Here is a 25,028-nt window from a genome sequence, read left to right on the forward strand (position 1 = left end):
TCCAGCTTCTGAAGGCCATCCGCATTCCTTGGCTTGTGGCCCTTTTCTTCCATCTTCAAAATCAGAAATGTTGCGCCGAGTTCTTCTCACACTGCTATCATCTCTCTGGTTCTCTTTCTCCTGCTTCCCACTTCCATTTATAAGAACTCTTGTGGTTACACTGGGTCCACCCAAATAATCCAGGATAATCTCTCCATCTCAGAGTCAGCTGAGTAGCAGCTTCATTCCATCAGCAACTTTGATTCCCCTTTGCCATGTAGCCTAACATATTCATATATCTTTCCAGGTCCATTATTCTTTCTACCGTATGAGGATAAAAATATCATGAGTGTGTATCTAAGATTCCATGCAGGTGAGAGATCTTATGCATTTTGAGGCAAACCCAAATTAGTATCAAGTTCAAAATAAATCCAGGTTTAGGTAAGGAGAGACTTTATTTGAAAAAACTACTGCAAATGGTGGGTAGAGTGGAAAGGGATGGTTGTAATGGGAGAAGCAGACCGTTGCAAGAGGAGAAGTTCCATCCATCAGATTTGCAAGTATCTCCACTGTCAGGCAGCAAAAGGCTTTTCTTTTACAGAGGAATAAACAAGGTTAGAAAGAACTGTGTGTGGGGAAGTGGGCTGAGCTGGTGATGGTGTGACTAGATAGTTGATCAGGGAATGTTGTGCCCCGAGCTCAACCTGTTCTCAGGACAGCCGTTCTGGAGGGGTTGTTTGCTGGCTCAGCTATGAGTAGATTACTGATTTCTCTGAACCCATTTCCTCATTGTAAAATTGTGCAAATATAGAGCTTGTCAGCAGGCTTCTGTGAACCCAGATGGTCTCAAAATTCTGTGCTCTTCCAGAGAAAAGACCAATGATTACAAATGCAAACTCAGTCTTTACAAAGTCCGCTTTAAAGTTGAATCCTTTTAAAAAGCTGCAAATTTATTTTCTGAAATATGATTATCTATTTAATGACATGAAATCATCCTCAAAGAATTTAATGAAATAGCTTTCAAATTTTTGCTTCATTATTTTTTATAACACCAGAGCATAGTGTAAATGCTCTGATTTAGAAACTTTGTGAAGGGGACCCAGCAATCTGTGTTTTATTAATAAGTTCTCCAGGTAATTCTGATACACACCAAAGTTTGAGAACTGCTGGTAGATTGGTTGACACCCTCTCTGAAGCCAGATTGCCAGGGTTTGAATCCTGATTCTGCTGTTTATTGGCTGTGTTATTAGGGTTCAGTTTCTCATCTCACAGGGTTTTGGAGAGGACTGAGTTAATTAAGTGTGTGAGAATGAAATGAATGATTCCCAGCACTTTGTTGAAATGTGTCTATTTCAATTATATAATTACTCCATTATTATTAGTATCATCATAATATCTGGAATCAATCTCAAATTTGTTCACTTGGTGCCTTGGAGAACCTGTTCTAGAAACTATGAAGTCTCATAGAGAACACAGAACAAATTATTCCAACATAATATGGCATTATGCATGACAAATGAAAAATGTCTCTGTGGGTACAGAAGTAATGCTGGGGTGAAGCAGAGTTTGGGGAGACAAGTTAGCGAACTGGTGAGCAGTCAGATAACCAACAAGGACCTACTGTAAAAAAAAAACAAATAAAAAAAATAAGGGTCAATGGAGGGTCACTGCCATTTTTGAGACTTCCGGGTATAGGAAAAAAAAAAGAAAAGGAAAAAAACTAAAAAAAAGTCTGAAGAGGGTTATGAAAATTGCTTAATTCACAAAATAATGAAAGGATTTCTTTAAAAATATTTCTTTATAAAACATTATAGGCAAATTGATCTAATAATGAGCCTGAGTTGAAAGTTATATGAAGCTTGTCTTCATTTCTCATTCCCATCTGCAACTCTGTGACTCTACATTTAACTTTATTTGTATATAAATCAAAGGGCTATGTTTGTGACCCTTTGTGAGGGTGAAGCCTGGGCTAATGACCTTCCTGCCCCCTGTGCTGGGTCCTGGGTGTCAGAGAAGAGGTGAGAACTATTTTAGGGGGGAGAAAAAGGAATATACCAAAGCAAAAATGTACAGAACAGCAGCATATACCCTATAAACCACAAGCGTTTGAGACAGTGAAGCATAAATTGCAGGGAGAGGAGTGGCTACAGCTACAGCTGGGGAGGAAGGCACAGGCCAAGTCATCAAAGGCTTTCTATGGCCACCAAGGATCCTGGACTGCATCTTGTGTATAATTGGGAGCCACTCGTCAATTTCAGGAGAACCATGGTCAGTTTTGCATTTTAGATCAATCACTTGGGTGGCAGTGTGGAGGTGGGGGGGACTGGAGTGCCAGACAGAGGCACAGGGACCATACAGAGGACCTCTGCATTTGCTGAGATGATGAGATGTGAACCCAGGCAGACGGTGATCTAGAGAAGGGCCGGCTATCTAGAAGGTTAATAGAAACAGCAACACATACAGAAACTGCTGATGACTTCCTGTTTGGAGATGTGGATGGAAAAGACAGCTCGTCCTTGAAACTTAATAAAGTCACACAGCTTTTAAGTGGGCCTAAATATACTGCTCTACCCCCAATCCTGTGGCAAGCTGTCCAGTCAAGTGTGTGCACAGCCTTGAGTGCTGAGGCCCTGGGAAGCTGCTCAGAGGTGGTGGGTCCAGGGAAACCCCAGTGGAGCCAGGAAGACCACCCACTTCTTGGTCATTCGTCCCTTTGCTGAGCTCTGCTCATACCCTTTTGAGCATGCCATCCGTTTCCTGCTGGACCTCTGTCTGGTGGATTGGTGCTATCTTTACCCAAGTGGAAGTGATGAGTGAGCGTTCTATCCCAAATTCCTTGTTCATGGCTAGGGCGTGGGGGACACAGTGGCAGTGGTACATTTGAGGTCCTGACCTCCCTGTCCTTCATTCCGTCTCACTCTTCACAGCCTAAGTCATGCTTGCTTTCTTTGTCTTGCTTGTTCTGAACAGTGTTGCTGAGGCGCGTCCCTGTTCCTCTCCTTTCCCTGCTGGTTCAGCAGTCATCTGGGCCTGACCTTCATAGCCTCTAGTTGTTAGAATCTCTGAGAGTTGGAAGCTGCCTTTTAGGGCCCATTTCTTCCACCTTATTTGGGGATTCCTCTCTGTGGTGACTTCCCTTTCTTTATGTCTCCCATCTTGTGTTGACATGCCACTTCTGCTCGGGACAACCACTGTCCCTTTCCCCTAAGAATTGACTGTCACCCTGAGAATTGTTTACCAGCATGTTTCTGGGCCCCAGAGGGAACAGATGGGATTACATTTAGAGTAGATGACTCTGCTATCATGTTCAGTCCACAATGCTGGGAGGGACATAAACATCAAGGCTAATGGATTCATGGACCTTTTAGCAAAAGTGAACAGGGTCAGGCTGGAGGGAAGTGATTTGCAGCACATAAATGAGTCTGCAAAGCTGAACTGAAAGCTCAAAGTTGAATTTAATTCAAGCTATGGAGATTAATCAACCTTTTCTCCAACCTGTGGGATAGGAGGAAGTGGTTAAGAACACAGGCTTCAGAATTACTCTGTCCATGTTCAAAGTAAGGCTATGACATTTGCCAGCTCTGTGACCTAGGGCCGGATACTTTCTCTCTGTGCCTCAGTTTCTTCATCTGTAGAATGGAAATAATTATAGGCCCTGCCTTATTTAGTTTTGCAAGAATTAAATGATATAACACGGGTAAGGCTGTACAGAGTGCTACCTGGAACATAATAGTAATAGTTGCTAACATTTATTAAGTGCTTATTATGCATTAGGGGTCAAAAATATTACACACTACTATTCCTCTTTGTCATACGAGGTTCGACAGAGTTTCTTCTCAAAGAATTAGATTTGGCTGACAAGAAACTGCAAAGCAGAGAGGCTCCACGCAGAAAAGCATGCATCTGATCACATTGGGGGCTTGTTAAATACACATTCCTGGGCTTCATCCCCACAGTTTCAGATTCAACAGGATTGTGAGGGTGTCAGTCTGAGAATTTGCATTTCTAACCAGGTCCCATTTGGGGACCAAACTTTGGGATACTCTGGCATAGAGGCTAAGAGGCCGCATTTGAAGTCAGAAGGATTCAGATTGGAAACTGAGCTCTGGCATTGTATGGCCTTGGGCAAATTACTTTGTCTCTTTAGACTTCAGTTTCCTTGTCTCCAATATAAGTCTAAGAACTAGGCTGTGTGAAGAGTTAAATTAGATGATACTATAGTTAGCGCATAACATGCATTAACTATTATTCCTATTCTTCTGCTAAATTTTGGGCAATATCCTGGTCTTCTCTGTGCCTCTACTTTATTATCTATAAAGTAGAAACATTCACTAATCAGTAGTATATGGCAGATGAAGGCACTCAATAAGATAATAGCCTTGAGTCAAACTATTAGTGACCATTCTAGAGATTAAACATGCAGTCCCCTTCTGTAGCACTTTAAACAGGACTTGGAATGTCTTCCTCTTTTTTTAAAAAATATTTATTTGTTTACTTATTTTTTGCTGCGTTGGGTCTTTGTTTTTGTGTGTGGGCTTTCTCTAGTTGTGACAAGCTGGGGCTACTCTTCCTTGTGGTGCTCGGGCTTCTCATTGCGGTGGCTTCTCTTGTTGCAGAACACGGGCTCTAGGCGCGCCGGCTTCAGTAGTTGTGGCTCGCGGGCTCTAGAGCACAGGCTCAGTAGTTGTGGTGCATAAGCTTAGTTGCTCCATGGCATGTGGGACCTTCCCAGCCCAGGGATCGAACCCATGTCCCCTGCATTGGCAGGCAGATTCTTAACCACTGCGCCACCAGGGAAGTCCGGAGTGTCTTCCTCAAATGAGAAAATCCTCTGCTACTGCAAGGGGTCTAAGACTCCCAATAGAGCCTTCAGATTCTAGCTCTCACCTTTAATTTTACTCCCTCTTTGCCTTCTTCCTCATATTTTTCCACCAAAGCCGGATCATTCATTTTATTTCTCTTGGTCCTGGTTTGCCTTTATTTATTGCTGATGTGTTATCCTTTGCACGTAGACAGTTGTTTCCTTCCCCAGCCATCTGTCATGAGTCGGGAAGGAACATCTACTTGAGTGAAGACTGGGTCAGGGTTCACTGGAAAGTTCTTTAGGAGTGAAATACGGCTTGAACATTTAATTTATATCTCTTACAAATGGTATTTTCTTTTCTTTTCTTTTATTTATTTATATTTTTTGCGGTACGCGGGCCTCTCACTGTTGTGGCCTCTCCTGTTGCGGAGCACAGGCTCCGGTCACGCAGGCTCAGCGGCCATGGCTCACGGGCCTAGCCGCTCCGTGGCACATGGGATCTTCCCAGACCGGGGCACGAACCCGTGTCCCCTGCATCGGCAGGCGGGCTCTCAAACACTGTGCCACCAGGGAAGCCCACAAATGGTATTTTCTGATTGAGGTTAGATTTAGGAATGTTCCCAGACTTCTGAACTTTTCCACTTTTAATGCCCTTTGTTTCTATAGTTGTATTGTCAGCTTTTTGGTTCTGATTTTTGTTCTTGTTTTTTACCTTATCTCCTCTGCAAGCCGTAAGACACAGAAACTTCTTAGCCACCAACAGCTTGCAGCAGGGTAGCAGAGACAGGAAACATATTTCATTGCTGGTTCTTTCTTAAAGACTGAAATAGATGCCAAGTTTCTTCCTGGGATCAAGAGCTCCAAAAGCAAAGAGAAAAGCAATTTAATATTAAGACACTTTACACAAAGGTTCTTGCATCATTACAATAAACCCCAGAAAAAAAGGCAAGCTTTACTTAGATCAACAATTCTTTAAAATAATAGTACAATTTTCCGTGGGAGATACTGGGTTAGGGAGATATTTTAGTGAGCATGGCCTTTGGTGAATGTTAACGCCTACGCAGAACCATCCCTGCACGGTTTTTCTATGTTACTCAAGCTTGAATTTTACCAGTTAATTTTTTACACGTCTATTATGAATGCTCCTTTTATTGGCAACATTAAAAGCCTTGCCAATTCTTTCAAAATCTAGTGGTAGAACCTTTTCTGGGTTTTAGGTGTTTTGATTTAATTAGCCTTAATAAAAATGTTTTATAATAGTATTATGTTTAAAAAATCATGTCTTCTCCTTTTCTGTTCTATACTATTTCAGCTTTAAGATTGTGACGACTTTTGCTAAAGTATGACTCTAAATTAACAGTCTGAAACTTGTTTAGCAAATGGATGTCTCCAGACATATGAGATGCAAAAAATGAAAGGAATAATCACACACAATGTTTCAAGTTCCACTGAAGGTTCTGTCTCAGTGTTGGAGACGGCTGCTGCATCCACTCGACCTGAGAAGCTTTCTTCTTTGTCTATATTTACATGTAGACAGGTCCTTCCCCACAAGTAATAGGAAAACAAGTTTCAATTCTAGCACTATCCTGTTTTGCTGTGTCATTTTAAACTTAGGTCTTGGTTTCCATTATTGTCCATCCCTAAGGTGGCCCTTCCAGCTCTAACATTTTATGATTGTGGAGGATGTTATCAGCAGAGTTACTAAGTGATTAGTTCATATCGTAAGATTCTCTTTTTCTTTAAGAGTAAATTCCATCAAACAAACAGCTACTTTGGGAAAAAAAAAAGGGTCAAGCCTCATAGGGCAAATTATTTTGCTAACTTAATCTGAATCCAGAAACTGTTTTTCAAAAAAAAGGATGGCTTTGATTTAACGGTTTTACATGTAAATCTATTGCACATTTTTAAAAAATAAAGATTTCTGTAAGTAAGTTGTAGAAAAATGAAATACTGGAGTTGTGAAGGACACTAATTTTTCAACTTAAATATGAAAAAGACAAAATAATAATTCTGGAAATAGACACAGCAGCTCTTAACTAAATGTCACACCACCCGCTTATATGTGAAGTGCCTCTGAAGGGCTCAGGGGATCCAGGTGTGGCAGCGCCTCTGAGAATACACCAGCACTGTTGGTGATAGATGACATTTTGGTTACTAATGAACTAAAGAACTGAAACCAAGAATTTAGTTGGAGACAGTCAACTAGAGAGTCTATTATATGTACGTGATGCCCTAGATAACCAACTCAGCACTCACAGGAACAAAGGTTAAGACAACCATGTTCTTCATGATGATGTCCCAGAAGATTTTTCTCTTTTAGAAGCAGTCACTTCTGACCTTTTTCCTGAGCAGACAGATGATAGAAATTGATAAATGAGAAACAGGCAAATAGAAGACAGAACACTTTCCTTCAACAAACAGTTTTATTCCTGTACTAGTGAGAAGGTGTGTAAGACACTATATAGATTTTTTTGACCATAGTTACAAATATGAAAATATATTAAGCAAATACATAACTTAAATAGAAAGATGAAGGAAGTGCTTTCTTCAAATAGAGTTGGTTAGAGACACAATATTGTGGGGAGGTACTACCATAAGAAAAGCATAGAATCATCTACTGCCATTTTAAACAACCAGATTTGCAGAGAAAGAATACATGACATCAAAAACGTAAAAGTGCTCTATTATAAAACATAATAAGCTCAGTTGCTAGATGTATTTACATTATTTATTTAAGCTTCACACAAATCAAGGAACAGCCAGAAGAGCCTCCATGGACAATAACGTTATTAGATACTGACTACCTAACATCCAAAGTATTGGGCCAGGTGGACATATATACACTACCAAATGTAAAATAGATAGCTAGTGGGAAGCAGCCGCATAGCACAGGGAGATCAGCTCGGTGCTTTGACCACCTGGAGGGGTGGGATAGGGAGGGTGGGAGGGAGACGCAAGAGGGAGGAGATATGGGGATATATGTATATGTATAGCTGATTCACTTTGTTATAAAGCAGAAACTAACACACCATTGTAAAGCAATTATACTCCAATAAAGATGTTAAAACAAAACAAAATAAAAAAAAAAAGTATTGGGTCAGGAGCAAGTTCCCCTCAAAAGAAGTGTATGTTGAATGTCTATGAGCTGTGCACTAATTTCTATAAGGCAGGAGTAGAAATGACTTTAAAGACTTGGTTCTTGTCATCGCAGAGTTTATAAGCCTGATGGGTCCCACCTGGGAAACCAGAGATTAAGGACTCTTCAGGTAAGAATATTGGTGTACCTGGTTGTTAGTGTGGCTGAGATTAGGAGATTTCACGAAGGCCACTGTAGACTCTCCCAGTAGCTCACAGGGGAACACCACCCAACTCTCCGGCATACTCCTGAAGCCACAGTTGCATACGCTCCTTTCTTGTTGGGATGCTTACCTGCTCACTCAGCTATGAAAACACAACATCTCAAACATAACACAAAGCTTGCTCTTAGGACGAAGATAGTTTTTCTTAAAAGCAATTACTTAAGGCAGAAAGCAGCCATAACTAAACTCTCTTGTGAATATTCTAGAAGGAACATGTTACATTTGTCTGATATTATTCACCATTTTCAGCAGCTTATTTTGGTATCTTACATAAGATCATGTACAGTGGCATATAGGTTATAAAAATAATCTTTGGTAAATCTGTTAATAGATCTTTTTATTTCCATTACATAAACCTTTATTTTAAGAGCATTCACCAACAATTTTCTTATTTCATGAATGCAACTATATAGACAACCTTTAAAAAAATAAAAGGCCTCATTTTTGTTGCATACATTTATTCCTAGGGAGCCTCCCTATAAGTGAAGAGTATTCTTTTAGTCAGAAATATTTCCATTGCTAGAAACATTTTTAGAACAGAACAGATTTTTGCTATTATCATGGCTGCATTAAATGTTACCCTGCATTTTAACAAAATGGCCAAACATTTTCAAAGGCATCATCCACTACAAGAATCTAAGGTAGGGTGTTCAGAATTCCAAACTCAGTTTCATCAAACACCTGGTCAATTCACAAAACTAAATGAATCAATTCAATTGCTTAATCAGCTAAATCATCTGAACCCCCCCCCCCCCCGCCAAAGGATAATACGCCCTAATAGAAGCATATGACATCTCCAAAGAACAGTCTGGACATACAGAAGGGATGGCATTTCCTCCTCCTGATGGTGTCTGCTTACAGCCCCCTTTTCAAATATTTTTCCTTCTTTACATCATTTCACTCATTTTCTGCAGTCATGGTTTATAGATTTTTTTCCCTTGATGTGAAACAATCTTTGAATACTTGATATGATTTGAAATCTCAGGTTAAAAATACTCAGCATTTGGGCTGATAACAGCCTTTTCCACTCTGTCTCTTCAGAAATGAGGTACTATTGAATCCTTGCTCACAGCCACTTTGGGGAGGATCAGCCATTCCTGCTTGCCACTGTGTCTTGATGATCAATTACTTTCATTTCTTCAGTGAAATGGAACCTGGAAAGTCCTTGAACTGCTACCTCAAACAAGCAGTTCATTACCTATTTCTTTTTCCCACCAGGGCAGGTTTGGTCTGGCTCACATGTGTGAACTAAAACTCTAGAGCACCCCAGAGTTGGGGCTCAGATTCTATCACTCACTGTCATCCAGATCTGGCAGGCTTATGATTCCAGGATTCCAACCTTAGAGACGCAGAAAGCTAAGTGAATGAGAATTTAGTATATATACGGCTGATAGCTTTCTTGCAAGAAGTAAGGAGAGTGTTTAAATACAAGAACCTAGATCCTGAGACACTAAGAGAATCAGAGTGTGAAGTACAACATGTGAAGTCTAATTTTGTATTGCTGGACATCTGCTTAGTGGTTTCATATTATTTTCACATGTCATGTTGGGCTTTCTTCCAAGATGTAATAAAATTAATTAAAGACCCTCCCAAATAAAACTGTCCCCAATATGCTGTGTGCTGTGGCCATTTGAGTGTTTAAAAGTGAAATCATCATCATCCCTTCTATAATGTGGAGCCTGAAAAGACTATGAAATACCAAAGGGTATGAGGAGATAAGATGAACAGAAAATAAAATCACCTTCTACTAGGAAAGCAAACACATTCAAAAGGGAGAAGGGGAAGAGTAGTGAAAAAGAGGGACTCAGAAGTGTTAAGGGCTGGTGAATTATTTAGGACAAGTATGTGCAGAGCCAGACAGGAAGATGAGCCTTAGAAAAATCTGATTCAAGAGCTGAAAAACTGGCTGCTATCCAGAGAAAACAGAATAATACGAAATTGATTTAATGAGTAGAGATTAAAGGAGTTAATTATAAAGAACTTGGATAAATAATTATTAAGATGCAAGACGGGACCCTTCTGAGATTTGATAGCTCAATAACACTTTGAAGGCTTGATGATTAAAGTGTACTGCACAGGTGCACTGCCAGGATGCCCACCGCGACAGGAAACGGAGTGTTTACCAAGACATAACACATGATGGGATTAAATTAAAATACATCCAATTGAGCCGAATGTCAAGGAAACCTTTTATTCCTCCTCCTAAATTTAATAAATAGATCAACTAGATTATGTATTTAGTCTTTGGTGGTGGTGGAAGGGAAGATAGTGAAATATTTGTTGCTAAGGAGATTTAAAATTAGACAGGTGGAGGGTAGGAATAAATATGTCCTGCATTAGACTAAAAGAACATACAGTTTTCCCTTGTCACGTCCATTTTTATGACTCTGATTCCACCCCAGATATGCCAGGGTATTTACTTTTACAGACGTGTAGGTTTTTTATGGTTTGAATTCTTGATTTGTTCAATTAATTGCTTTCTCTTTTTGGTCCAGCGATTTGCTAGAGAAGCAGCATCAGCTCTTGCCAGTGTGTGGTCCCCAGAAGGCTGCCGCTGCCCTGGTGCTCGGTAACTTCACTGCCTCACTGAGGCCCTCTTTCAGGCTTAACTGAAAATAGTAACAATAACCCCAGCATTATTACTGTGATGCTTTCTCTGTATTAAGTAGAAATGTGTAGTTTCTAGGACAGTGCCTAGCAAGTTGCAGGCACTAGAACTTTTCTGAATAAATGAAAAGCCAAAAATGAATTTCTTTCCATGTTTGAATGTGCTTTGTGCCCAGCGACATTAGCTTAAAATTCTGTTTTTCTAAATTTCTTGCTTTTTCTTATTAATACAGGGAAAGTTATTCCTAACAGACACCACATCTCATAAATCTCCGACCTTTATTTTCTCCCTGGTGGTACCGCTGCCACACTCACATATATGTTGTTCCTTTTCATTTCTAGAAGAGCCACCTGGTTTCCCGAAACAGGGTCAGAGACTAACACTGTCATTTCACACGGGCATTGAGCACAATGATACTGTGAAAACTTGGAATCCTCTTCACATTCATTCTTATAAAGTTTTTTCCTGTTTCCATAAACTTCAAAGAGCCCTGGAAATTTTTCCAGTTTGGGTGGAGCTTTACTTAACTATAAATAACTCTTTTAGGAATATTTAATGATTTTCCATTACTATGCCAATGACACCCATTATATTACTTATGGGACTCTATAGTATGTAGCAAAAATATACATTTTGAAAAGAAATGTACTGTTTCTGCAAATGAAGCTGTGAGATCAACAACCTTGATTTCTAATTCTTAAGTTTATTTCAGAGAAATTTGTAGTGAGAAAAAGGCAAACATTCCCGACTCATCTCTCAGGTAGCCATGAGGATAACCGTGCAGACGCCTGTCAAATTTTCTCCAGGAAGACCCTCGGAACTGGACCTTGGGGAGGGCAATGCCCACTTTCTGACTCACTGAAATTTGTTATAGTCAAAATAGGCACACACACTGAAGATCAACTTGGTAGAGTATGTAGTGCTTTTTATATTAAATGCAACTGAAGGTGTCTACCCTATATTTTGACCTCAATGATTTACTAAAAAAGGCTTTTGGAAAATTTTTTACTAAGCACCACTGAATTTTTATGTTTTTTAAATTAACGATATATGATGTTTGAGGACATTTCTATAGATATTGATGTTAGGCCCTTTGATCAGGAGTATAATATGCCACCGCAATATTCTTTTAATGGGAAAACCAAGTATGACGGGTGCAATTTTGACTCTTCCAGGAATGCAGCCCCCAAGAAATGAGACAAAGACGAGCATGTGTCCCTTGGGCAACACACACATCCCAGTGTGGGATGCGTGTTCGCACAGCACACTGTGGATGCAGTGAAACAGTTTCCCATCACTATGGATGGCACTTTGCATGTTGACTAGGTTTCCAGTCAGGAGGGCAGATGGCATGCTTCTTCATATGGGGAATTCATCACTTCTGTTTGGGTCGTTCTCTCTCAGGACCCTCAGCCCTGCAGCCTGGACTTGCTCAGCAAGTTACGTGGCCCCTGAGCTGACCACGTTGGCTTGAACCTCAGGCAGGAGAAAGGGGAGAGACTAACCACCTGAGGCACAACCACCGATTTAACCTTTGGTGCTGCTTAATCGCATCTCCCCAGTCCTTTCTTTTGATTGTTATATTTGTCCAAATCGCATTTGGATCATCTTTGGATCCTAAGATTCATGGGACGGCAGTGCAGCCAAGCCCGCTGTACTCCCTGCTCTGTCCAGCCCTGCCCTTTATCCTGTCCAGTAAGGATTAAAACTGGTAAAAACCACGGCCCCACCACAGCAAGCACCTGCGTACACATTTTACCAGTCATCCTGTGATACAGGTTGAATTAGTTTATGTAGAACAAGCCATGAACACTTTAGTGTGGAAAAATAGTATTATATAAAGCTTAATATTAAACATTATGAAAAAATACATATTTACAGAAGAAACTACAAAATACAACTATGTACAATAATATCTGTTACCTTTAAATTACATAAATTCTTTAAAATTCTCCAGATTAATAAATTATACATAGTATCAACAGAAATAGCTTGCACCTCTGTAGGGCATGAAGCAAGTTTTTAAGAAGAAATCACACAGTGAATAGTTTTGATCCAGGAGATCCCCGGGTGCATTCTCAATGCCTTGAATAACCCGCATCTGAAAGGAAGGACACCAGAATTAGAGGCTGCAGCAGGGTGTGTCACAGTTGTTTCTTCTGTGTATGACAATGACAAATGGCAAAGACTCACAGAAACGACGGAAACTCAATATGGTTTAGGATGAGACCATGCCAGGCCATTGCATTCAGAACTATAGATTACTAGAACTGGAAAGGACTACCGATTCCAGTCTATCCCCTCTGGTTTTACAGATGAGCCCACAGACCCAGAGAGGCACAGAAACCCACTCAGGGTTACACGGCTTGTGAGTGCTAGTTAGTTCCAGAGCTGTTCCTGAATCCTAATTTTCAGATGCCTGAAGCTAACCATACCATAGTTAGCTTCTTTCAGGAGCACCCAGGATCACACTAAAAAAAGACTCTTAAGCAAGTCAAAACAATACAAAGGAACCTCCAAGATCCTCCAGAGCCCCCTCCATCCTGGAGCTTCTTAAAGAATCTGCCATGCAAAAACCTCAGTTTACTATACAGATAAATTAGGGGGTAATTAATTACAAAACAAAAGGATTATCTGATTTACAAAGAACTCCCTTAAAGTAGCAGCCCTCTTATGTATGGGTGCTTTACAGGTTATTAACTATTTTACATACTGGCTAGATGGGTGGGTATAGAGGGTGCAGAGAACTAAATAAAACTGAAGAGCATTTAGAAATGGTGATAAAAGAGCTCTAAAATAATGTTTGTCTCCCCCCCACAAAAAATAAATCTATAGGTGGATATTGGTCCGTGTGGCAAGAAACTGAAACTTATGACAACAGCTACATGAGTGAACATCTTGAAGTGAGCACTCCAGCCCCAGTCAAGCCTTCAGATGACTGTAGCCCTGGCCAATGTCTTGACTGCAACCTCATGAGAGACCCCGGGCCAGATCCACTCAGCTAAGCCCCTCCCAAATTCCTGATCTACAGAAACTATGAGATAATAAACATAGAGGTAAGCTGCTAAGTTTTGGTGTAATTTGTTAGCTGGTAATAAATAATACAATGTAACTTCAAATTTGCAATTAGCCAATGTGCTCAATTAGATCTTAATGATGGTCCTGAGTAGGAAAAGGCAGACCCTTCATGTGTCAATTAACTATTGTCTGATCAAAGCAGTGCCTTACAAAGTTTATACATATTTTTTACTGAATTTGTCATTTAAAAAATGTAACATGCTTGTTCTAGGAAATTTAGAAAAAACATAAAATGGAAGAGAAATCATATATTATTTTACTACTCAGAGAAAGTTATTTAGTATTGTGGTATATTTCTTTCCAGTCTCTTTTTTCCCCCTTATGTGTTATTTCTGTTTGTTTTACATTCTTCTTTTCTCACTTAACTTATTTATGAGAATACCTATACTGTTATAATATCTTTAAAAATGTCGTTCTTAATGACCGCATCACGTTCTACTCAGTGGATGCGCTGTGGCGTACTTAGCCCTCCACGGTTAAACGTTCAGATTTTTTCACTCAGACCTTTAACTATGAAAAGCTTCATGCACAAAGCTTTTGCAGTACTTAGGGTGGCAGTAGAAATACTGGGTGAAAAGAACATATTAAGGACCTTGATACACGTGGCCAAGTTCTTCGCCAAAGGGATTTTACAATTTGAACTCCCAGTTGTTATTTCAAAGCATCCTCCTTAGCACTGAGCCTTATCCCTTAGAAATGTTAAGCCGAGTCCTGAGTAGAGGGCACCCCAGACCTAGGAAGAGATACCACGTGAAATCTGTGCTCCGCTATGGGGGCTCTCCTCCCCCACTCTGCCTCTCTTCCCTGTTGCCACTTTGTGAGGGCATTTCCCTCAAGCCTTTGGGTAGAAGAAGAGATGCGCGGTGCACGTTGGAAAAGCTTGAGGTTTTTAATGGTTTCCAGATCCACTGTATTTTGATAAATAAACTTATAAATTAGTGAAGTAAGCTCCTACCTCTGTGATACTCTGGATTCACATTTTCGTAGATTGGAAACAAGGGGTTTTCTTGTTCACTCCGTAGCTTCCTTGCTCTGAGAACATCTCTTACACACTGATGTAGGTATACATACTGACACTATGAAAAAGCAGAAGACATGTCAGAGGAAGGCAAATTTTCAAGCATAATAAAGACAAGGGGGAGCTTCCCTGGTGGCGCAGTGGTTAAGAATCCGCTTGCCAATGCAGGGTACATGGGTTCGAGCCCTGGTCCAGGAAAATCCCACATGCCGCGGAGCAACTAAGCCCGTGCGCCACAACTACTGAGCCTGCGTGCCTAGAGCCCGTGCTCTGCAACAAGAGAAGCCACCACAATGGGAAGCCCGTGCACCGCAACGAAGAGTAGCCCCCACTCACCACAACTAGAGAAAGCCCGTGTGCAGCAATGAAGACCCAATGTAACCAAAAATAAATAAAATAAAATAAATTAAAAAAAAAAGTAAGACAAGGGAGTCTCACCAAACCTCAACAGTAATGGGATTCTATATGGTTAGCAAATTTCTGATCATCCCTTCACTAATGGTCTCTAGTATGTAGAAGAGTGACTGCTTTCTATTACCACAGAGGATAGAATAATGATAATGGGCAGAGAGGTGGTGTTTATTCATCTTTTTTTCTGTACGTGCGTATTTAGAGTATGTTCTGTGAGGGCCTACGACTATGTCTGGCCATAGTAGGTCCTCCACAAATAGTTATTAAATATACAAATGAATGCCAAAAACTGTGCAATGCATTTTACATAAATTATCTCCTTTGATTATTTTGACAGCCTCATATAGTAGATATAATCATCCATATGAGTGGAGACTCAGAGAAGTTAAGTAACTTCTTCAAGGTCACATAGCTGAGAAATGGGACCCTAGGATTTAATCCTGGGTGTGTGAGCCCAAACTTCATGTCTTTTTCACTACACCAGTTTTCTTAGATGAAACCTAATTTCATTGCATTGTTGAATGAGAAAATCATTTCACTGCATACTGTGCTATTTCATTCCCTTTTGAGGGGGAGTATGGTGAGAAAAAGGAGGTGTATACAATAGGTGTGTACATCTTGGTTCTCTCAGCATCTGAGTCTGACTCATGGAAGAACCTCAAATATGTTGGCTGACTGCAGAAAACCACGGAGGCTTACACAGTGAGGATAGACCCACCTGTCAGCTATCTGGAAGCTACTTTTTTTTTTTTTTTGCTGTCCCTTTGGAGAAGGTTGTGCTCTCCTTTGTGCAGCTTTTCTTTATTTTAGGAAATGCTTAAATTCTTTACAAATAGAATGATATTTTTATTCATGGTCTGCCGATAATGGCTCTGCTTCAAGAGATGAGAATTCTTTTAGTTCAAATTTCTAAGCTGCTTCGACACCTCTCCTTGGGTCAGAATTTGAGCGAAGAGTTAACCAGATGTAATGTTTAAAATGAGTTATAAAGAACAAGACAAAACTAAATTTCAGCCAAATTTTAAGCTATGAAATCTGGTCACATATCAGAGTTATTTTCATAAAAAGAGTCATGGACTAATTCAGCACACTTTCATTTCGACCTGTATGAAAACAAGTCTATCCTGAATTTTTGAAGCAAGTATTGTAAGCAGAATCTAAATATAATTATGTGTTTGTGTGAGAAAGTGACAAATTTTGTGTTGCTTTGAAGCCTTATCAGACTCTCCTAGATTGGAAAAGCAATTTCTGTCTCCTCTGAATGTCTGTATGACCCATTTACCAGGGCATAGTGATATGGGTCTGGTTGTTGCTGACCTAAGTCACCACTTGGGTGCAGAAGCATCGTGCGTCTTGTCTGTGGTTTAGAAACTAACTACTTTGAAATAGAAACAAGTATAGAAGAGTCAGTGTTTTGGTGACCAAAAGGACACCACAAAGACCTCCACTGACAACAGAAGCTCAGCCATAGGCGGCCAAACTTGTGCATTGGGCCCCCTTCCTTACTACCAACCGAGCTGTCTAATAAGGGAATGAATGTCTGTGTAACCTTAGTGCTCAGCCTTGGGCTCCCTCAGCGACACAGCACTGCTCAGATGAGAGACCCTGGGCTAGCAGTCTGCCACCAGCTGGCCTAGATGGGGATCTCAGTTTCCCCATCTATAAAACAAGGAGAGCAAGGTCTCTTCTACAGCTAACATCTTTTGACTATTAATGGTTTGTATTAGACTTTGTATTGCTGTCAATTAGATGGATATTGAAAAACATTACTAGACCCTATGTTTAAGGTGATCCATGTGGTCAGCTCTGGAGTATTATCAAGGTTTGAGACACAACGAGAGACTATAAAATCTTACCTCATTAATGATCTTTAAAAGTGGACATGTATTTATTTTTATGGGTTGGCACTGGGCATTGCCCCTGGCTGCATGGTCATCTACTCATTGGACCTCATCATATAGGTCTGGTATAATCATTAGATTAGGATATTTCAAAGAAATCAATCAATCACAAGTGAGGCCTGTGTTAATATTAATAACCACTCTGCATTTCTGCTCACAAACCGAGCTCACTTGTTATGAGTGTTTTATGACACCTTGATCTTGAAAATTCAAGAAGGGTACTCTCCTGAAAATGGTTTTTAGTATAGGCAATCATTTCTGTCATCTTGAAAACAATCTACCAAATTATAGACTGACCTTTCCCTGTTTTCTCCCATCCAAAGCATAATTCATATTTTCAATTCTACTGGGATATTAAATGAGTTTGAGAACTTAGAGTTTGGCTGTGAATGAGCTGTCGTACCTCTATGCTACCGTCTTATTAATAAATTCTTCAACAATGATCCACCCTGGGCTTTGAAACCAGTTAAAATTCATTAATTTGCCTTGTCTTAAATATAAATTCTTCTTTTCCCTACAGAATACCCCTTTGAAAATGATTACTACTAAAACCTTAAGATTGTTAATGTGTTCCCACTTTCTTTTTTTTCTTGTGAATTCCTTTATTCTTTATTCACATTTCATCTCTCTTCTTTGTTCTTGGATCTTTAAATCTTAAAGGCAGTTACAATACTTGACCTAGTAATAATGGTAGTTCATGTTCTTTAGTCAAATACTGGGTCTATCCTACTGGTAAGGGCAATACATTGATGGTTTCTTTTGGAAAATATACAGTCAAATCGGAGTGCAAGAAAGCATTAAACTTTAGAATCAAAATCTACCCTGAATTTCTCCCTAGCTTGTGCTTTATTAAAACTTTCCTTTATTATTATTATTTTTTTGTTGTTGTGCTTCTCTCTTTTTTTTTTAACATCTTTATTGGAGTACAATTGCTTTACAATGGTGTGTTAGTTTCTGCTGTACAACAAAGTGAATCAGCTATATGTATACATATATCCCCATATCCCTTCCCTCTTGTGCCTCCCTCCCACCCTCCCTATCCCACCCCTCTAGGTGGTCACAAAGCACGGAGCTGATCTCCCTGTGCTACGTGGCTGCTTCCCACTAGCTATCTATTTTACATTTGGTAGTGTATATATGTCCATGCCACTCTCCCACTTCGCCCCAGCTTACCCTTCCCCCTCCCCGTGTCCTCAAGTCCATTCTGTACGTCTGTGTCTTTATTCCTGTCCTGCCCCTAGGTTCATCAGAACCATTTTTTTTTTTAGATTCCATATATATGTGTTAGCATATGGTATTTGTTTTTCTCTTTCTGACTTATCTCACTCTGTATGACAGACTCTAGGTCCATCCACCTCACTACAAATAACTCAGTTTCGTTTCTTTTTATGGCTGAGTAATATCCCATTGTATATATGTGCCACATCTTCTTTATCCATTCATCTGTCGATGGACGCTTAGGTTGCTTCCATGTCCTGGCTATTGTAAATAGTGCTGCAATGAACATTGTGGTAAATGTCTCTTTTTGAATGATGGTTTTCTCTGGGTATATGCCCAGTAGTGGGATTGCTGGGTCATATGGTAGTTCTATTTTTAGTTTTTTAAGGAACCTCCATACTGTTCTCCATAGTGGCTGTATCAATTTACATTCCCGCCAACAGTGCAAGAGGGTTCCCTTTTCTCCACACCCTCTCCGGCATTTATTGTTTGTAGATTTTTTGATGATGGCTATTCTGACTGGTGTGAGGTGATACCTCATTGTCCCACTTTATTCTTAACGAAAAGTAGATAAAGTCTAATGTATGAACTTCACGTCATAAAAGATCATTTTCCTATGTCCAGCAAGCTGGTGAAGCCTTAGTTCCATTCAACTTCACCAATAGCTGTAGTATGAGATAATATTTATAGGATTGTACTTATAGCCTTTCATGGTCTCTGAATGCACAGTTTAGCAGAGGGGCAGGTATGTGGACAAATAACTATAAAGTGATAAATGTAAGACAGAACTGTTTATAAAGCTTCATACATGAGAAGAAGCCATCAGGTTCACTTTGGAGGGAGGAAAATATGGAGCTAGAGAGAAAAGGCGACATCTGTTAAGAATTTGAGCAAAGAAATAGGATATTCCAAATGATGTAAATAACACGAAAGTGCAAATATATTCTGAAAGCTGTGAGAAGTCTAGTGTAGTTAAAATGTAGGGTGCATAGGTCATGGGAAACTCCCAGGACAATCCCCCAAATGAGCACTGAGTCCCATAACATCCCACTGTTTCCTCCTCGTGGGGAGCAGATAAGATTGATGGACAGTTACTATCACCTATTGTCCTTTAACAAGTTATTGCTCCGTCTGAGTGTCTCTCTCAGAGTCAGGCTGCAAACATGCCCCAAGCCAGGCTAAAAGAAGGAGGGACACACTCAGCAGCTAAAAGAAGGAGGGACACACTCGCAAACTCCCTGTCTAATGCCTCCTTGTTTAGAAACCTTTGCTCTTTAATATATTTATCAAAACTTGTGAAGCCCTGCACCCCTTTGTCTCTCAAATAAGGTAGAATAAAGTTGAAGTTGACTCTCTCTGTGGACCCAGAAAAGTAATACAGGGATGTCAGAATGTCCTTTTTCCTTTGCTGGAACCATCACCCACAAGGGCTCAGCTGTGGATCGCACCCCTTTGCACTCACTCTCAAAACCAAGTGAGCGGTGCCGGTTCTGAGCATCTAAGACTGTAGAAGGAGCCCACCTTCAGCAGAGGCTTCAAGCAAGACAGATAATATCTGGATATTGTTTGGGATTTTGTTTGATAGAGAAAAAGGAAAGAGAAAATTTCTATCTTATTGCAATCTTTATTCAGCATGATCAAAAGAATTGTTGATTCTGGCCCAGAGAGGGAAGCCTTCCTTAATTTTGACAGACCCTAAAACAGTGGGGATGGGTGGCGTTATGACATGAAACTGGGGAAATAAGTTGGAACCAGGCTACGAAGAGCTTGAGCTTCATTTTAAAGCAATGAAGAGCTTTCCATGATTTTTATTCAGGGAGTTGACACAGCGAGAGAGCACTTTGGTGGTGGCAGTGGTGATGGAGCTGTTAGGGCAGAAGCGCCACAAGGAGGCTACTGCGAAGGCCCGCTGGGGGTTAGTGAAGAGCTGGGCAAAGGCAGGGGCGAGAGACTAGAACAAGGAGAAAGATGCTTGGTAGAATGTACAGGGCTTAGTCACTGCTCAGATGTAACTATGGGAACTGTGGGAACAGAAGTCAGATCCCCAACCAGGGATCAAACCTGGGCCCCCTGCAATGGAAGCACGGAGTCCTAACCACTGGACTGCCAGGGAAGTCCCTGTTGTTTACGTTTTTAAAGAAAGATAATGAGTTCGGTTTTGAGGGTTTTGAGTTGGAGATGAGATGACTGTAAAGCTTCCTGGTGGAACTGCCCAGGAGGCAGGTACTCAGGTGAATGCTGGGGAAGGAGAATGAGATTTGGGACATGTGAGCATCTACGTGGTTCCCAAAGCCATGGGAGTGGAGGACATCACGAAGAATGAAGATGGAGAGAAAGAAGAGCTGTGCCTTGAGGACAGACCCTCGGGAACTCGAACACTGAAAAGGCAGGCTGAAGAACAAGAACCATAGAATCTGCAGAGGTTAGGAGGAGAAGGGGAAGAGAACAGGGGAAAGAGGAGTTATGTCCAAGGAGGAGGGAGAGCTTTGGCATATCGTGTTGCCCCTGCCCTGGAAGTTAGCCAGTGATATTTACAGTAGGGGGTGCCTACTCTTTGCCAAAATGCGTCTCCAGAGTTCTGAGCAGGTGTACAGAAGTGATACATGGCCCAAGAAGCTCTGACAATAACCAGGGAGCCTGAACCCCACCCCCCGCCACACACAGACCCCTTGCGATTATTTATAATGTGATAATCTCCTCTTCTCCAAATTACAAATTAAGTATGGTTTGAGTTTGTGAAAATGAAAACAAATTAGTAATGGAACACTGATGCTGACTTTTTAGCAGCATAATTGTAGGATATTTGTTCATTCATTTAATAGATTAAAAAAATATTGAGGTTGGAGCAAAGGAAAACAAGTTCCTACCCTCTCGGAACTCGTAGTCTTGTGGAAAAAGCTATAGGAAAACAATGATGATATAGTGTGATATAATTCTACAACCCTTAATTAAAGAACAGAGCTAGACAGTGGTCGTCAGTGGCTGCCAAAACCGTTAAGCGAAAGGCCGATGGGAAATGTTACAGTGGATGACCATTGTCATTTCATCAGCATGGAGAAGAGACACAGACAGGAAGTGCCTCCTGATATGATGCAACAGGAAGTACTCAGCACCACCCACGAAGCATGTGGTGGTAAAAAGGAACCCAGACTTCATGAAGCCTCTAGATCTAATGACCCACTGACAAAAATTATGGGAAATAGAGGAATACATTACCTTACGTTATGAAAAATGGAATACATTATGAGAAAGCAGTCAGCCACATTCAGAACGTGGGAAAATCTATGGAAAATGAACTGATTTCTTTAACAAATAAATGGTACAGAAAACAAATCAGAGGGAGGACTGCTATAGATGAAAAGAAATTTAAAAGAGACTTCAACCAAACGCAATGTATGGACTTTGGATTCTAACACAAACTAAGTGTAAGAAGCAATTTTTGAGATAATTAGGGATATTTTAACACTGACTAGATATTATATGATATTAAGGGATTATGATTAAAATTGTTAGGTGTGATAATGGTATTGTGGTCATGATTTTTAAAGAGTCCTTAACTGTAAAAAAATATATATATAACTAAAAATATATATGTAGTAAAATATATAATATTATTAATAATGCATAATATATAAATATATAAAATATAAAAATATATTATATTAAATATATATGTTTTTAAATACACAGTATTAGTAGGATTTGCTTTAAAATATTTCAGTGAGGTCATGGGCTGGGGGAACAGTGTATGTGGGCTATAAATGCAAAAAGAACAGAGGATACTAATAACTGTAGAGACTGGGGTTTGGGTATTGACATTCATTATACTATTTTCCCTAGTTTCATGTATTTTTTTTAAATTTCATAATAAAATATTTAAAATTTTATTATGGAATTGGGGATAGAGGGTCCTGGGTGTGGGCCCTGCCTGTATGAGGCAATGACGACAGTGTTTTCCCAAATGTGTAACAGAATATGAGGATCTGCAGGATATTAATATGTGCTATACAACAAGGGGATCCAGGGGCTTCCCTGGTAGCACAGTGGTTGGGAATCTGCCTGCCAATGCAGGGAACACGGGTTCGAGCCCTGGTCCGGGAAGATCCAACATGCCACAGAGCAACTAAGCCCATACACCACAACTACTGAGCCTGTGTTCTAGAGCCCGAGAGCCACAACTACTGAAGCCCGCGCGCCTAGAGCCCATGCTCTGCAACAAGAGAGAAGCTACTGCAATGAGAAGCCCGTGCAACGCAATGAAGAGTAGCCCCCGCTCGCCGCAACTAGAGAAAGCCTGCGCACAGCAACAAAGACCCAACGCAGCCAAAAACAAATATAAATAAATAAATTAATTAATTAATTTTTTTAAAAAAAGAAGGGAATCTTGGCGGGGGGGTCAAAGCAGTTTCAGCAATAGTGGGCTCAACCAAGCTCGAGGGGAGTCTTTGCTGCAGGACATCTCCGTTTTGTGGAGCATGGCCACCTGCACAACTTTCATGTATCCTGTGACTCTAACAGGGGACATGGTAGCATGTAGAACTTTTCACCTTTTTGACCATAGGCAATTTTTTTTTTTAATAGAGGACTTTGCAGAGCTACTTGGGAAACACAAGGGCAAGAGAACTTGGGCCTGGTAAGGCAATGATACAGAGGAATGACAGGCTTGGTCTCTCTGGGGACATTGATTTGACTCTGAGGCTGTGCGGCAGGGCACATGGGGCTTAGGGCTTGTGATTCTCTAGAACAGGGTTCAAGTCCCAGCTCAGCCACTTCATAACTGTGCAAAGCCCTTTAGCCTCTCAACTTCAGTTTTCTAGCCTGGAAATGGAAAATAATACTTCTCTCATCTTTTTTTTTTTTTTTTTTTGGTGAAAACTTAATGAGATAACATGTTCAGAAATGCCCTGCAAATGTCAAAGGACTGTATAAATGGAAGCATTTATCCTTCACAATTAATGTACACTCCTTGGTGTGGGGTTGCAGCTGGGGTGGGCTGAAGGAGAGAAGAGATTAGAATCTGTTTCCTCTTTACTAACTGAAGTTCTTGCGCTCAATCACCAGCCTATATTAAAATGACCTTCATGATGAGCTAGCTGAACTTTCCCCATGTTAATGCATTGATTAAAAAAAAAAATCCATTTTTCTTCCTACCCACCTAAAGAAGATGGGCAACCAGTTCAGTAAAGATAAGAATATACATCATCCTCAAGGTCACTGAAATTTGTTTCAAAATAAAAAGTCCCAGAAAACATCAATATTCAATTCTCTTTCTTCTCCTAAAGAGTCATAGTTCTTTCCCCTTATCAGATTAAAACCCTGGACATTTTAGAGAAGGGAGACAGACAGGCTGGTCTGTGTCCTTCAGCCGAACTCTTACCTCAGTCTGGACCATGTGAACCCTGTGAAGTCTTAGGTCATGCACTGCTCCATAAATGTCCACAGAATCTTTGGAATCTAATTGCTGGAGGATTCGGTCCAATGCGATAAAGGTTCCAGTCCTACCCACACCGGCACTAGAAGAGAGCGTAAAGAAAGACTGAGCCTTTTTAATTAAACTGGCCTTTCTGGACTGCATCCAGAGACTCTAGCACAATCTTTCCTTTCCCTTCCAAGTTAGAGGAGACTACAGGAATACTTTTTTCTCTCAATGTGCTCTCTCAAAGAAATATAACCCAAGGCTCTGGCCTTCCATCTTTCCTCCTTCCTTCCTCCATCTTCCCACCCTGTCAGAGGTAAGGACTTGCTGTGTATCATTTCCATGCATGCTTTCATACTCTTCCTATATTCATGTAAATCCACACACAATATATTCTTTCAGTGTGTTTTCAAAATTTACTAAAATGGTAACATGTTTTATGTATTCTTTTGCCAACATTTCTATTGAGTATTTTTTTGAAATTTGTCTACATTGTTACATGTAGATCTAATTTCTTTTGTAGAGTTCATAAACCACCATTAATCCATCCCCTACTGATAGACAGTGAGATCAGTTTTAGTTTTTCTCTATTAGAAACTGTGTTGCAGTGAACATCATTGTGCACATGTGTGGGGATTTCTCAAGGGTTGATATGTAGAAGCAGAACTGCTGGATCATAGCAATATGAACACCTTCAGCTTTACCAGGGATTGTCAAATTGCTCCCTAAAGTGATGGCACAACCTGGGGATTTTTGATGCACATATTTTAAGATAAAGAAGAACAGTTTTTCAGTGGTATTGGGTGAAAATGCCCGCCATTCTTTAGAAAGCAGGAAGCTCTTGAGAGCCTCACGTTCCTATTAAAAGCATCAGGGTTCCAATGACATATAAAAGCTGGGTTCCTAGGGTGCTGGGCAGATTTGGAGAAAATGAGTACATTTGACATTTCTCTTACTGTAGCAGTTCCCTGCTCTTTATTTATTAGTGCCATTCAGTTAGGGCTATCAGAGTGTTTCTGCAAACATTAATTAGCTAAACACCAGGCTCCCCAGGGAGAAAGACAGTGACAGACTGCTTGTTAGCTTGATTTTTATGGACGTACAGACTGAAGCAAAGACAAGTCAAGAGAGAACAGAAATTTAAGAGCAAAATTGGGTTGCCACATGTGGCAAGTACCACTTGACTTGGCAGGAAGTCTAGAGCAGGGATCCTGAAGGCTGGTTAGGTTTTACACA

At 40.4% G+C, this 25,028-nt stretch overlaps 1 protein-coding gene across 2 annotated transcripts in view; it reads right to left on the bottom strand.

Annotated features, from left to right (window-relative positions):
- Nucleotides 1-5,775: 5,775 nt before the first annotated feature.
- Nucleotides 5,776-25,028, bottom strand: part of PTPRB (protein tyrosine phosphatase receptor type B) — a 118,319-nt gene continuing 99,066 nt past the window's right edge. Inside the window, exons 32-34 of one of the 2 annotated variants that reach the window (XM_022571539.3) lie at nt 23,754-23,889; nt 14,784-14,904; nt 5,776-12,851 (exon numbers count right to left, since the gene is read on the bottom strand). In XM_022571539.3, coding sequence (XP_022427247.2) covers nt 12,829-12,851; nt 14,784-14,904; nt 23,754-23,889 — 280 coding nt within the window. In that variant the 3' untranslated portion in view covers nt 5,776-12,828. The remainder of the gene's footprint in view (nt 12,852-14,783; nt 14,905-23,753; nt 23,890-25,028) is intronic. The other variant, XM_022571540.3, reaches the window with a different exon arrangement.

The sequence above is a fragment of the Delphinapterus leucas genome, chromosome 11 (genome assembly GCF_059928025.1).
Source record: "Delphinapterus leucas isolate spDelLeu-1000000601 "Yukka" chromosome 11, BTC_Dleu_Yukka2, whole genome shotgun sequence".
NCBI classification, from domain to species: domain Eukaryota; kingdom Metazoa; phylum Chordata; class Mammalia; order Artiodactyla; family Monodontidae; genus Delphinapterus; species Delphinapterus leucas.